At 43.2% G+C, this 14,395-nt stretch overlaps 1 protein-coding gene across 2 annotated transcripts in view; it reads left to right on the top strand.

Annotated features, from left to right (window-relative positions):
• Nucleotides 1-308: 308 nt before the first annotated feature.
• Nucleotides 309-14,395, top strand: part of SLC44A5 (solute carrier family 44 member 5) — a 126,596-nt gene continuing 112,509 nt past the window's right edge. Inside the window, exon 1 of one of the 2 annotated variants that reach the window (XM_068953573.1) lies at nt 309-472. In XM_068953573.1, coding sequence (XP_068809674.1) covers nt 436-472 — 37 coding nt within the window. In that variant the 5' untranslated portion in view covers nt 309-435. Of the gene's footprint in view, nt 473-677; nt 742-14,395 lie in introns of those variants that run through there. The other variant, XM_068953572.1, reaches the window with a different exon arrangement.

The raw sequence follows: 14,395 nt of genomic DNA, 5'->3' as shown, positions 1-14,395 counted from the left end.
CCGGCCCCCCGGCCCCCCCGCCGCCCCCGGCCCCCCCGGCCCCGCCTCAGCACGGGCGGCCGGACAGCTCCGGGCCGGACAGCGCCGCGACCCACCGCCGGCCAGAGCCCCGCTCCCCCCGGCCGGCCCGGAGCGGACCCCGCTCCCCCCGGCCCGGGCGGGGCCAGGCGGCGGGACAGCCCGGCCAAGGCGGGGGGCGGGGGGGCGGCCCTCGCCTGCCCTCGGCGCGCCCCCCGCCCGCCGCCAGCGCCGCCCCCGCGGGCTCGGCGCAGGCGTCGGCCGCGGAGCCGGCGGGGGCAGCGCGGCGCGGGGCTGCCGGCCGCGGGGCTGCCGGCCGCCGCCGCCTCTCATGCCTGGGCGGCAACAAAGAGGGCGCTGAGCGGCGGGCAGAGGCGCCCGGCTGGCGGCTGCGCCGGCGCGGGGGCACCGGCGGCGATGGCGAGGACGGGGGAGGCCTCCGCGCCTCCCTTCGGTAAGCGCCGGGCGCTGGCGCTGGCGGAGGGAGGCGGCCGGGGCCGGGGCGGGAGCCGGAGCCGGAGCCGGAGCCTCCCCCCGGCCTGTTTGCACTGCGGATCCGGGCAGCGCGGCCGCGGGACTGTTTCCTTCAGCAGCAGCCGGGGGCGGGGGGGCGGCTGGGGCGGCTCGGAGAACGCGGGCAGCCGGCTGGGGAGGGGGAGCCGCTGGGCGCAGCCATGGGGGCAGGCGGGGCGAGAGCCTCCGCCGCCCCCCCCCCGGCAGCAGGTGCGTTGCCGCCGCTTCGTGCGCGGCCGTCGGGGGCGGCCGTTTTGGGGAGGAGAGGGCCGCGCGGGCGGGCGGCGGGTACGCGGCTGTGGGGAGCGAGGGCCGGCCGCGGGGGGCCCTGGGGGCGCGGGGCCGTTGGGGGGGTGGCGCCGGCCGTTGGGCGCCGACCGTTGGGCCGCGGGGCCGTTGAGGGGGTGGCGCGGGGGCCGTTGGGCGCGGGGGCCGTTGAGGGGGGTGGCGCGGGGCCGTTGGCCGCGGGGCCGTTGGGCCGGGGGTTGCGGGGCCGTTGCGGGGTGGCGCGGAGGCCGTTGGGCGCTGGGCGCGGGGGCCGTTGGCGGGTGGCGCGGGGCCGGCGGGCTGCTTACGCGGGGCCGCGGCGTAGGCCGCGGGGGCGAGAGGCGGCGGGGTCGGGGGCGCTGGAGGGTGGCCTGCGGGCCTGGGGGCTCGGCAGCCTCGGGCAGGGCGCCCGGCTCCAAGCGAGCTGCTCTGCTTGCCTGGGTCCTGCCAGCCGAAGCGTAGCGGAAGGTCACCGGGGGCAGAACTCTATCTCGGTGCTTGAGCTGTGCTTTAATTGCTCCTCGGTAGCTGCTTCGTTTGTGGCGGAGGAGACGGGTCAGCAGAGCTTCTTCATCTGTTTGAAGGCGTCACTGCAAAACTGATTGCCGTTTTCCTTTTCCAAATATGCGCGAGATTTCCACGACAAAAAAATTCTCTCTTTAATCTGCAAAATGAGCAAACCCCCTTAGAAACAGGGCTTCTTTTTTGTGCATCCTAAAAGGTGGCGCGTAATTGGCTAAGTTGCACAAGCGAGCAACGATGGCTTGATAAAACTATCTTTGCTGTGATATCCTGGGCATGTTGTGTGACATGTTTACCGCTCACAAAATTCAATGTTATAATTCACCTCTACTATTATCTAAAACTTGGCCTGTCTAAGGAAAGTTGCTGATTTGTGTTCCTGACGTGTAAGACACAGCTGGTTAGTTTTTCTTTGTGAAAATATGGGGTATGCAGAACAAAACTTGAACCTTCTGTATAGTGCGTTCTACTGTAACAGGGAGTCTTGTGGTCCGATTAAGGACTTCAGAATCAGGATGTCCAAAATAGGGAGTTGCTTGCAAGGAAAAAAAAAAAAAAAGAGAGAAAGAAGCCATTAGGGAAGGGGAAACAAACAGAAAGAAACAGGAGTGTTCCAAAGGAGAAATCCAAATAATTCCAAAATACTAAATCGGCAGTTATTTAACTTCTCATAGGACCTGGTTCTGCTCTCATGGAAGTCAAATGGTTTTACAGCTCACTTTGGTGGGATAAGGCCCATAGATATTCAGCACTGAGCACAGAAAAGTAGGCACTCTCAAAGAAGAGTAGGAACACATATTCAGGAATGGAAAATGCCTTTTGAGTAGAGTTCAGTAAGTGCTACATACTCTTCCACACTTGCCATTTATGAAGAGGAGCATTGTGGTATGAAAACTGGGAAAAATACTGATTGTTGTATTGTTGTAATACGATAAAATTTCACCTTTATTTTTCAGAGCATGCTCTTAAGAGAAAAAGATGATCCTTTAGTTGGTGGTTTTTAGATTTAAGGGAAGAGGGTAACGTCTCTGTATGTCAGCTTGTAGTTCTGAAGAATTATAGTGACTAGAATTTTAGCTATTTCATGCCCATCAGTGTATTTACCTTTTTTATCACTTCTTTTGCATGTGTTGGTTTTGCTAGTGGTACTGTGTCTTGTATTATCACTTTTACAAGAATCTTAAATAATTGCTCTTGTATCAGAGAGCCAGGTTTGTTTTTAGATTTCTTTTCCCTTGTAGATCGCATAATGTTAAAGATTTTCAAAAAGAAGAAAAGTACAGCACTTTACAAATTCAGGTTTCCTTTTAAATTAAGTTGCTGTAATAGTAATTCTCTCTCTTGACTTTTTTGTGTTTTTGCCAGAAGCTTGTTATTAGCCCGTAGGTATATTTCACAGAGGTGTGGGTATCCTCTCCTTGGAACCTCAAGGATTTCTCAGAGTTTGAGTATTTATAAATGACAAAATGAAATTCTTCTCAAAAATTTTGGTCTGCTGACTTGTGGCATCAATTTGATTCTTGAAGAGAGCTATCTCAAGTCAAACCCATGGCTGACAGCTGATGTTAGGCTTAGTTGCCTCGGAGTTCTCTTCGAGGTTACAGGTCTCCCATCAGACTGTTGGTCATTAGATTCGTACTAGGTGCTGGAAGCCCAAGATGCAGGACAGCATGGTTGAATGCTGGTGTGAGTATATAGCTAGGTAAAAGGTTTTGATAAGCCCACAGGCATTATGAGGCCTCTTGCTCTTGAGCTCTGTCTCTTCACTGCGTTGCTTCTTTGCATGCATGTGCGAGAGGGATCATAGGCTCATCTTTGAAAACAAGCTTCTTAGCAGTTCCATAAATCCAGGCGATATGGTTCAGTCTTCATTAGGACAGCTATAAGCTGGCTCCAGGAAATGCAGTGGTTTTTGTTCCCCCCCCCCCCCCCCATTGAAAATGGGTTAAGTACAAAGGATTTGTTAAGAACAGTGTCACTGTTCTTATCAAGGCCTATCTCTCCAGCAGAGAATTTCTCACTGGAAAAAAACAAAGTTCTTTCAGTCACTGACATTCAGAGGAAAAATCCTAAAGTGAAGTTACTCTTTCTTCCTTTTATATCTGCCCAACAGGAAGACTGCCACTGAGGTGAAGGATGAAAATTACTCATTACTGGCTTTTCTCATCGCAGCTGATTTTTGAGGTTGTAGGTTCTTTATTTTTTTAACCAAAGTAGTATTTTTTTCTTATAATTGCCATATTAAGGGCTGTCATGTGACTATTGAAAGCAATGATAAAATTATTTTTGACGTTATTGCAGAATCAGCCTTATAGCAGTGGCAAATGTATGTGTGTCTGCCATCAGTAATTTCCTACAGTAAATGTAGGACATGCACTGTGGTTCAGATGTTAGCTTACAAATCATTGAAGTCTAAATGAAAGATGACACTGGTTTTTAAAGAAAGCTTTTATCACTATTTTAATAAACAGCATTATTGAGAGGAAATATATGAAAGACCACATTGTATTACTTTCAGCTCACATTTAACTAGCTTACTTTTGTATATCTGCAGAACTAGATCTTCTCTAGGAAGAACTGCTTTCCTATAATTTTTCTTGCCAAGTGAATACAAGCAGTCCTTCAATATATAATTGGGATTCCTAGTTACTGCTGGGAGGTGGTTATGGCAGTATTCAAATAAATATTTATTTGATAACTGAATCACTGGATTGGCACTTGCAGATTGTTTCTCTGTTTCTGCCTGTAGCTCTCTTCAGACCTCAAACATTGAGGTCTGAAGAGAGCTACAGGCAGACGGAGCTATACCACTGTTTGAAAAGATGGACCTACGTATGAGCTTGCAGACTCTTATAGGATTTCCTAAATCATTTCCCGATAGGTCAATGTATTTATTGCTATTTATTATTTTTTTACTAAAAATAAAATCCGTTTGTTTAATTTCCCAAGTGGGGGAGGTTCTTCTGCTTCCCTGGAAAGAGTTTTTGATAAACCAAGAAAGTTTACTAACAAGATTTGTTCCATGCAGGAAGAAAGACATCTTCGGTCTAAGGAGAGTGGGCTGTTTAGTCATGGCAGCGTCATATAATGTGGAAGCTATGGGCTGTTCTGTTGCTGCTGCTAAAGCCTCCTTAGCCACTGCTGGAAAATCCTTGTGTGTCTAAGTAATACGTTGCACCTTCTGAGATTCAAATTTCATACCAGGGGGTGACAATCAGTTTAAAGCTGAAACTTATTTCACTTAATGCAACACTCCATTCAGACTTGAATACACTCAGGTATGTTAGAAGTGAGTGAAACTCAGTTGATTTAAACCCTTCTTCCCCTGATATGAATTTGGTCCACTTTATCTAGGTTTTGTAGTACATCTGTCAAGTGAGACAAATCGTTTACTCTTTGGGCACATCTGCTGAACCTAGGTACAGAACTTCATCAGTGTCTGAATTTGCTAACTTACTAATTTTAGATGGAAAAATTCACTGTGGAATGAACTTAGAAGGGTGGGGAGAAAATGCACAGAGAATTAAAAAAGTAGCAATTTATAGCATGTTTCCTGTCGTTTAAAGCATTATTGTTAATATGTCATTTTGAGTGAGTACTTTCTCTCTTAGCATGCTACTTTATCTTTTGCTTGATTCTGTGGTGAAGTATCAATACTGCATATGTTGACACTTCATTTCTTCTTACTGTGGAAGTAAATTTAGGCTTTTAAACTTCACGGCAGGCTCAAACTGGAGATATATATAGATTTTGATGGAGCAAATCTATTTCTATTAATAAAAATGGCTTGAAGATCATAGGAACACATGAAAGATTACTAAAACAATGTAATTTCTATATTTCATAAGATAATGATAAGACCTTTTAAAGCTACTTTTTGGTGAAGATGTTTAAAATATTAGACTTTCAAACTGCATTTCTTATTTCTGAATAAATGCTCTGAGTGTCTATGGTATAGTAAGTACTTTATTTCCAACTGTAGCATTGTAACTTGTCCAACTATAGCTTGTCCAACTTGTCCAATTGTAGCTTCCGAACTTGTCCAAAATACACAACCAGTTCCTCCTGAGTCTCTGAAGAGTGAAATAACCATTATAGGAAAAGATACCAGATCTAGAGGACTGAAGTATTTTGATGAGTGCAGGACAATCTTCAGTACTTCCACAACCAAATTTCTAGCAGCCATAAAGCAGCTACTAGTGGAAATATGCCTATTTCCATCACATCAGCATCTGTATACCACATTTCTATTGTAGCAAGCAGCTATTGTCCCAGGTTGTTTAGATAACCAAAATTCTTGTGCAATCCATCTAATTTCCCCAGGTAGTAATTACGTGGAGGAGAAGGCACTGTGTTGACTTTAAACTGTGATGAGATTCTGAAGGAGTAGGTAATCAAATTGAATTTGATCCTCTGTTCCAAGTTTCCCCATTAAAAAATCAATCCCACGAGCCCCAGAACTCAGGAAGCCTGTTTTCCTAAGCTCATGTCTTGTGACTGATCGACTTTGTTGTCAAAGAGTCTGCAAGCTGTGCTTTTTTTTTTTGGGGGGGGGATTTCTCCCTCCCCCCATCTTTGATTTACTGCTGTCTAATACACTATTTGCTCAACCTTTTCCTCAAGGCATCTGCAAGATATTATTTCTCTGTCTCCTACCTATTTTTACAAAATGCATAATTATCTTTGAGATACCCACTCTTCTGTCAGGTTTAATGGAAGCTGATAATGGAATCATAAGTTATTGGGGAGTATAAACCAAACACAGAAGGTTTATGTAAACACACTGTAGATGTGTTGAAAATCAGATTTAATAAGCACAGTACTTACAAGGCTGGCAAAAGAATGGCTTGTTGAAAAGGGGGAAAATACTGCAGTAGGTACTTTGGTTGAGGGGAAAGTGACACGGCAATGTTAGGCCATTTATGTGGCCCCTATTTTTCTCGTGACTTCATAAATGAATGCAAAAGGGACTGATACAAGACCATTGAACTTAGTATATGTGAGTTGTCACACTTTGAGATATCAGAAAGCCGAATGTTTCTTCCCAGAACAGAATGGGGCTCTAAATTAGGTGTCTAGTGTAGAAATGTGTTTGTACGTTCTGAGTGGATCTTTGTGCCGTGGCTCTAGAAAAGTCTATTTAGCTGTAGGTTATATTTATTACTTGAAGCCAAGAAGTTCATGATCAAGTTGGATGCTCTATATTGAGTTTGTTTTCTTGGAATATATCTCAAATATATGGCATCATTCAGTGAACAATCTGTATGGTATAAAGAATACATGAGAAATGCAATGCAAGTCTGTTTCACTTTACCTTTTTGTCGTTACAGTATTATAATATAAATTTATCCCTATAAAAGTCAATAGAGAGTCATCCTAAAAACATTAGGAAGACCAGTACTGATACTGCTAATTTTTTCTTATGCAAATTAAATTATAATATTGGACAAAAATAAAGATATTCTATAGAACTGTGTGAGAGTGGACACAAAGGATTGTAATACCTTTTAGAGAAATTACAGTCTGTTGTGTAAATATGCATTTCAGGGCTGTTTAAATATACATTTACATAATCTGTGCTTTGAAGACTTAAAATGCACAGTGTTGACTGTAATAGGATATGATATAAATATGCATCTAGATGATGTTTAAGACATGTACTGTTGTTATTGGACTAGGTGACTATCTCTATTAAGGAGTATTTTTAAAAAGGTGGAGCATTTACCCAATAGAATAGAGACTGTCAGAACAGCAGTGTGGTTTATGTGTTTGTTTCCTGTTATGGTAAAACCATCGTTACAAAGGTAACTGGAACTTCTTGGAATTTTGTGGAATTGTGGTACTTCTGGAGCCTCTTTGCTATGGTCAGTGATGTCCACACCGGACTCCTACATTGTGCCGAGCTTGGAAACAGTTTAAACACATTTTCCTCATTTGGACTGTCGTGGAGACTTTGTGGGATGACTTGAGTTGATGAAGTTAGGCATATTCTAAAGTCTTTGCAAGAGGTCCTCAACAGATTATTGGCAGAGATGTTAACAATAGCTCAGATTAGTTTACAAACATCTCCCTTGAAGCTCTTTATTTTCTTTTAACATTTAAGATCAGTCCTGTTTGCTTTACTCGCAAGAATAAATCTGCTTACTTTATTGTAAATAAAGCGATGCTTATTTATATAAGTAGCTGAGTTGAAATCAATGTATCTTCTCATCTGAAAACTATCACATACCAGAAATGGTATGTCAGTAAGCGAATAGGCATTAAGAGTAGTAGGATTTAGTCTATACAAGTTTCCCATCTAGTAGTCTAACGTTACTTCTTTGTATTTCTTGAGTCCTATTTATTATCACAGAATCACAGAATTGTTGAGGTTGGAAGTAGACCTCTGGAGATCATCTAGTCCAACCTCCCTGTTCAGGCAGGGTCACCTAGAGCATATTGCCCAGGATCACATCCAGACGGGTTTTGAATATCTCCAGCAAAGGAGACTCCACTACCTCTCTGGGCAACCTGTTCCAATGCTCTGTCACCCTCACAGTGAAGAAGTTTTTTCTCAGGTTCAGATGGAACTTCCTGTGGTTCAGTTTCTGCCCATTGCCTCTTGTCCTGTTGCTGGGCACCACGGAGAAGAGGCTGGCCTCATCCTCTTGACACTCCCCCTTCAGATACTTGTACACGTTGATGAGATCGCTTCTCAGTCTTCTCTTCTCCAGGCTGAACAGGCCCAGCTCTTGCAGTCTTTCTTCCTAGGAGAGGTGCTCCAGCCCTCTAATCATCTTGGTAGCCCTCCGCTGGACTCTCTCCAGCAGTGCCATGTCTCTCTTGTCCTGGGGAGCCCAGAACTGGACACAGTACTCCAGGGGAGGCCTCACCAGGGCTGAGGAGAGGGGCAGGATCACCTCCCTCGACCTGCTGGCAACACTCTGCCTCATGCACCCCAGGAGACCATTGGCCTTCTTGGCCACAAGGGCACACTGCTGCCTCATGGTCAACTTGTTATCCACCAGCACTCCCAGGTCCTTCTCGGCAGAGCTACTTTGCAGCAGGTCAACCCCCAGCCTGTCCTGGTGCATGGGATTATTCCTGCCTAGGTGCAGGACCTTGCACTTGCCTTTGTTGAACTTCATGAGGTTCCTCTCGGCCCAGCTCTCCAGCCTGTCCAGGTCCCTCTGAATGGCAGCCCAGTCTTCTGGTGTGTTAGCCTCTCCCCCCAGTTTAGTATCATCAGCAAACTTGCTGAGGGTGCACTCTGTGCCTTCCTCCAGGTGAGGAGTTATCACATAGAATTATATCACATATCACATATAATTATCACAGTTTCTAGTGCAATTAAGATTCTAGAGTGTGTGAAAGCATGCACACTTTAATTTGTCAGCCTTAGGAGCTTGAGTTTTGTAACCCTTTCAGCTTGTTGACTTTAGCTGAGCCATTCTTAGAGTAAGGTATTGCTCAGCAGGAATAAGGATGGCGCAATCAGAATATTTTTAAGAAAGGAGGTGAACTTCAATATTATGTGTAATTATACAAAGTTCAATTGGTTATTTATTGCTGAGTGGTGTGACTGATCCTGAGAATTATCCAGAAAGAAAAAGTGTAATGAACTAAGTTTGTTTATGGCTGAACAAACTTTTGTTATATCTCTTAACAAGCAAAATATTAATACGTATCAGAGGGGAAATGGAATTGTCTCTGCTAGCGTACAATTTAATGAGAATATAATGAAACTAACCTTTACCCATTCCTCTGTCACATGGATTGGAGTAGTTGCTACATGACACGCTCCAGGAAGGTGTGGGTGTGTATTGGAGTTATCATGCAGGAGGAGATAAAACGCAAACCTACTGCTGTTAGCAGAATTCCCTGTGTTATTAGAACAAGGTTTTACGCATGTATATAGAATTGTTAAAGCCTTTCATTCCCCCCACCCCCCACCCCGAGTTCATAATCAGAAAATGAGACGTGGCACAGAAATGTGAAGCACAGCTGTAGCACAGTTAGTACCCTTGTTGTAGCTTGGTGGATTAATGGCAGCTTTATCAGGGTTGGTGAATCCTCCTGTTTAGGAATCTATTGATGTTTCTCTGTAGTCTTTCTTTACTTCCTTCCAGGTCTGCTCAGTAAGACCGGTAAACATTTTAAAAGCCTACCCTTTTTGGATTAATCAATATTTTGTCTGTTTGCAACAATGCAGTTGTTTTTACAGCTCAACTTGATATAAAGAAACTGCTTTAGATCAAGTGCAGCGAGATACTAACGGTGGCGTGAAAGTGAGACATGGCAGCTCTCTGATCCCTGTTTGACTTGTTTGCGTTCTGGTGCGCTGGTGGTTATATCTCCAGGTGTTCCATCTCTCTCTAAGCTTCTCTCACTTTCAAAACCAGGTACATGCAAAAGGTAAAATAAAAACAGTAAAATGAAATCCAGGCCTGCCTCTTTTTCTCTCCCCCATACTTACACAGTGTACTTGTTTACATATTTTTAGAAGCCTGGTGGAAATCTCAAGACAATGGAGTAGGCTAGTTCATTCAACAAACAAAGACAAATAGACAGTACCTAACAGGTTACTTCTAAATAACTCTCTCGTATTTAAAAAAAAAAAAGACCTTTTTTGAGAGATGAAGAATTGTGTTACTTTCTTTTCAAGGGTCCAATTTTGTTACTTCCCCCTTTTGCACCTATTCTTTTTCTGCTTGCCTCACCTCCCAGCGCCTCGGTTTATTATGGTTCTTGCAAATGGAGAGTACAGCTACAAGGAGTAACATTTTCCATCTGAAGGCCTGAGTGTGCTGGGTCTCAGAACTTGTCCAGCTACAGCTGCATAAATAGCAGGTATGTTTATATTTCAGTGGACAATCTTGATGACTGAACAAAATGTTCCAGCTTCTTAATTCTTTCTTCCCTTTTTAAACCCAGATAGTTTACTGAATTCAGACCAAATACACACAAGGTTTCGTGGATTAAGTATTTACAACCTCCCCCCACACCCTCAAGCCGGAGCTCTGCTGTGCTCCCAGCCCTTGATGGATTGGGAACAAGCTTTAGGCTTTAGAGAAGCGTGTGAGTGCTTGTGTGTTTTTTTTTTTTTTACACCTAGATCACCAGGCTGGCTTGCTGCTTTAAAAAGCAGTATTGCACGGGATGATGGAAATAAGGACCTAAACATTTCTGCATGCTGAATGCAGTCATTATGTCATAAGAAGCATCTTCCATCCTAGTGGTAAATCTCTCAGGCCTAGTTAATCAGAACTTTCTATAAAGCCAAGGCTTTGAAGCTTTTCCAGGGTTTGCTCAGGTTCTGTGCCACGGTTAGACTGTTAGCTGCCTTCTGCCGTCTAGAATTTCTGATAGCTTTGGAACAGAAGAGTGCACATCTCTCCTAGAGAAATGGAGAAAGAGCTTTTACAGACACGTGGAGTTATTTCTTATGGGCGTCAGGACCGATTTAAAAAAAAGTTTTTCCAGCAAACTCCTGCTGAGCTTTGGCATTTTGGAGATCATCTTAAAGATGGCCCTCTAAAGCATTTGATGCAGTTATAAACACACTGCTGTTCAGTTTTCCTGTGTAGTTTATCTTTGGCATATCGTTTTTCATGGTCTGTCATTGAAGTAATAACATACAGCACTAACATAGCTGTTTCCACGCTTAAAATTTCTGTGCAAGATACTCAAGTCTATTGTAGCGAATTTGGCAGAGTTTCTCAGAATTTACACCAGAGAAGCTGAGAGAGATTTGATAATTATTTGGTTAAGGGTGAGGGAAGGGACAGGAAATTAATGCAAGTTTGGTGTCATAAACTATGACTGGGCTGTAATGAGAAAATTTAGCCTCTGTGTTACACTCAAAATCTTGTTTCTGGGCAAAGAAGAAACACACCTTATATACAAGACAAGAATTTATTGTTGGTGTAATTGAAATCTTAATAGTCTAACCCAATAATCATTATTTGTTCAGTTCTAATTATTACAGAAGAAGAAAGAATACTTTTATATAGAAAAAATCTCAATAATAATAATACAGTTAAAACTGTAATAAAGATGCTTTTTAGTTTCTACTCCCATTTCCTGGTGTAATGCTCACATTTCCACTGCTCTTTTGGGTTCTAAGGTTGGTGGCTTCGGTTTGGTGGTGAGAGAGGGGTGTCACCACGAGTTGCCAGCATCTGGACTCCTTTGGTAGCAGGAATATGATGTTGATGCTAATACTTTTCCTTCCTTCCGCTAGGATCCACTTTGGGTCGTTTTTATATGTTTGCTAACACACATTTACACCTTATTCACTCTTCACTGGTCTGCAACTTCACATTACATCCAAACTTATGGCATTTTATGTATGCTAGACAGTAGTTTGTTCTATTTGTAACCCCTGACAACTACTTTTATCCCGCTCCACTTCTGCAGTTCTTTAACTGACCTTTGGTGAGTTGCTTTAGTCACGGAGTCTCCAGTGCCAAGCCTGTGCCCCATTTCTTGTCATCCAGTGCCTGTACAGTATGCCATCCTGCATCTCTGCTTCTCCAGGCCTCTGCTATCATACCATGCCTTGATTTCTCTACAATGCATCATGATGTTAGTCATACATATCTCATTCTGCACAGAGTAGTTACTTATTATTACTACTGTACAAAACCGTAGTTGTACCGTGCAGTGATAAGCAAAACAAATTAGCCTTAGCCACCTGGTCAGAAGAAAAAATGCTGTTAAACCAACAGAAAACAAATCTGCAGTAAAAGTTCTGACAAAGCAGACCAGACAAGCCGCAGTCTTAAGGCCTCCCAAAGTCAGTACAAAGCCTGTGGCCTGTTACTAGCAACGCCAGTACTGTATTACAAGGCTGCAGGGTTACATCTGTGATTCCAGATCAATGTAGAACCCACTTCTCATTCAAATAAATCAAAAATGTAGTGCCTTTACACTATCACTGGATTTGTCTACATGGGAGAGCGAGGGGAGGGAGGCCCAAAGGCAACTCTAGAATCTAAACTGAGAGTAAACTATACCACTAACACTCTAGATAGATGCACTTATTCCAAAGTAAGATGTTATTTGAAACTAGTATAATATTATGTAGAATAAGAGTCAATCCAAGTGGTCAATCCGAAATAGCTATTACATTTCAATTCACATCCTGTATTACTCTGAATTGTCTTCCCTGCCTAGACCTGGCCTTTGAGATACCATATGAAATCTGTTTCCTTTTTGTGGAACAGAGTAAAACCTGAGAGAACACTGAATGACAGGTTGATCTTATTACTAGTGTTACAGTAGCAGAAGGTAGCTACAGTGTAATTAAAATACCTGATGTTTGTAACTATATGCACTGAGTGCTGGTAAGCATTTTATATAAAATACTTAGTAATATTTAGCAGTAGCTTTTAGTAGTAGTAGCTTTTAGTAGTAGTAGCTTTTAGTAGTAGTAGCTTTTAGTAGTATTTAATAATAGTTTTATTTACGACAGTTGAGTAACTGCAGTCTTCTAAATTTGCAGTATTATATTTAGAAGTTTGTACTTCTGAATTTTACATCTTTCCAGGTCTTTATTCCTGACAAAATATTAATATTTGTAAGCAAAACACTACCTGTCTTCAACATAATCTGAAACACACCTCCAAGATTAGGAGGGTTTAGTAAGGAAACTTGCTTATTTTGAAAGGGCAAGTGATGGTAAAAAAGGATAGTCTGAAAGCAAGGAGAGGTCCATTTTTAATAAAGCTATTCCGTAGAGGGAAACTTGGGTCAGCTTATATAAGAGATCTGCTGAATAGCTGCTTTTTGGGACATTTCCAAGCAACAAATTTAAGGACATTTAGGGACAATCTATATCATCCTCTTGGAAAAGAAAAAACTGTTCTGAAGATATGGCCAAGAGTCTTGTGTATTTATTTTCCTGAGGTCGTCTATCTATCCTTTTCCATCTTATTTGTTTTAATTTTTGGGCTGTCAGTTTTCTGAGATGGGAAAATTCTTGTGTTACGCAAGTGTACCCTTGTTTAGCAGTAGCCCTAAGTTTGTACAGAGCCACATTGCTTTGTGAGGATATCCGAGAAGGGTTAGACTTGGAGAAAGTCTTATTCCACCTTCAGAAAGATGAAAGACAATCCTACTCAATAGTTTTGAATGATAAAACTGTAACTTGAGTACTTCATGCATCAAAACGCAAACCCATTTTTTAGTGAGAAAAAATGAAACTGCTCTATAAATAAACTACCTGTTTCTGGATATCTTCGCTAAGTCTTCTTAAGCAACAGAGCCCAACAGTAACTGCGTATAACTTTGAACAAAAGACTTGTGTAACCTAAACTTTGTCTAACATCTGCTTTCACTTTTTTTCTCCATATTGTTCAGTCTGAATTTGCTGGTGCCAAGCTTTTATGATCCCACAGTCTCTGGAATTTACCTCTGTGTGGGTAAAAAAATATATACTGTTACATCTGTCATTCTGAATAATGGAGCTGAAATCCATATGAAACATCAGATTTTGTTTGTCATACCACGTTAATCTTCTCCTGTGGCACTTCACAGCAGCTGGGCTGATACAAGCAGCCACAAATAAAAGTAGCCAATAGGAAATCTCTCTGGCTTGTGGGATATTCCAAAACAGTCTGCTGCTGGTGTAGAAATTAAGTGCCGTCCCCAAAGCCATACAGTTCTGGGGATTTGTAGGGGCAGGGATAGGATGATGCTTGTGACTGTTTCTAGCTGCTAAGCAAAGGCTGTGTACTGATATCTGAGCATCTCCAACCTGGATCCACACATATGGAGTGAAGTCATCCTTACCTTCCTAGAACTTGTGCTGAGAAGAGCTGCAGCAATTAACTGCACTCCTTGAACATGCTCTCGTGAGTAGTCACTTTGAAGTCACAGCTCTTTTATTGTGCAAAAATATGAGACTCCCTTTAATTGACCTCAGGCAGCTGCCAAGACAAGGAACTTTGTCCTAGTGGGGACCCCCCCCCACCTCGCAGAAGGGGACCAACTAAAGTTCTCAAAAGATGTTTGGTGAGGTAGTTCTCTGGCAGGAAGCCCTATGTTTGTACCAGTTTCTTGAACCAAGAAACCATGTGCTACCGCACAAGGT

The sequence above is a fragment of the Struthio camelus genome, chromosome 8 (assembly GCF_040807025.1).
Source record: "Struthio camelus isolate bStrCam1 chromosome 8, bStrCam1.hap1, whole genome shotgun sequence".
Taxonomy (NCBI): Eukaryota; Metazoa; Chordata; class Aves; order Struthioniformes; family Struthionidae; genus Struthio; species Struthio camelus.
This window is presented reverse-complemented; position numbering and strand designations above follow the sequence as displayed.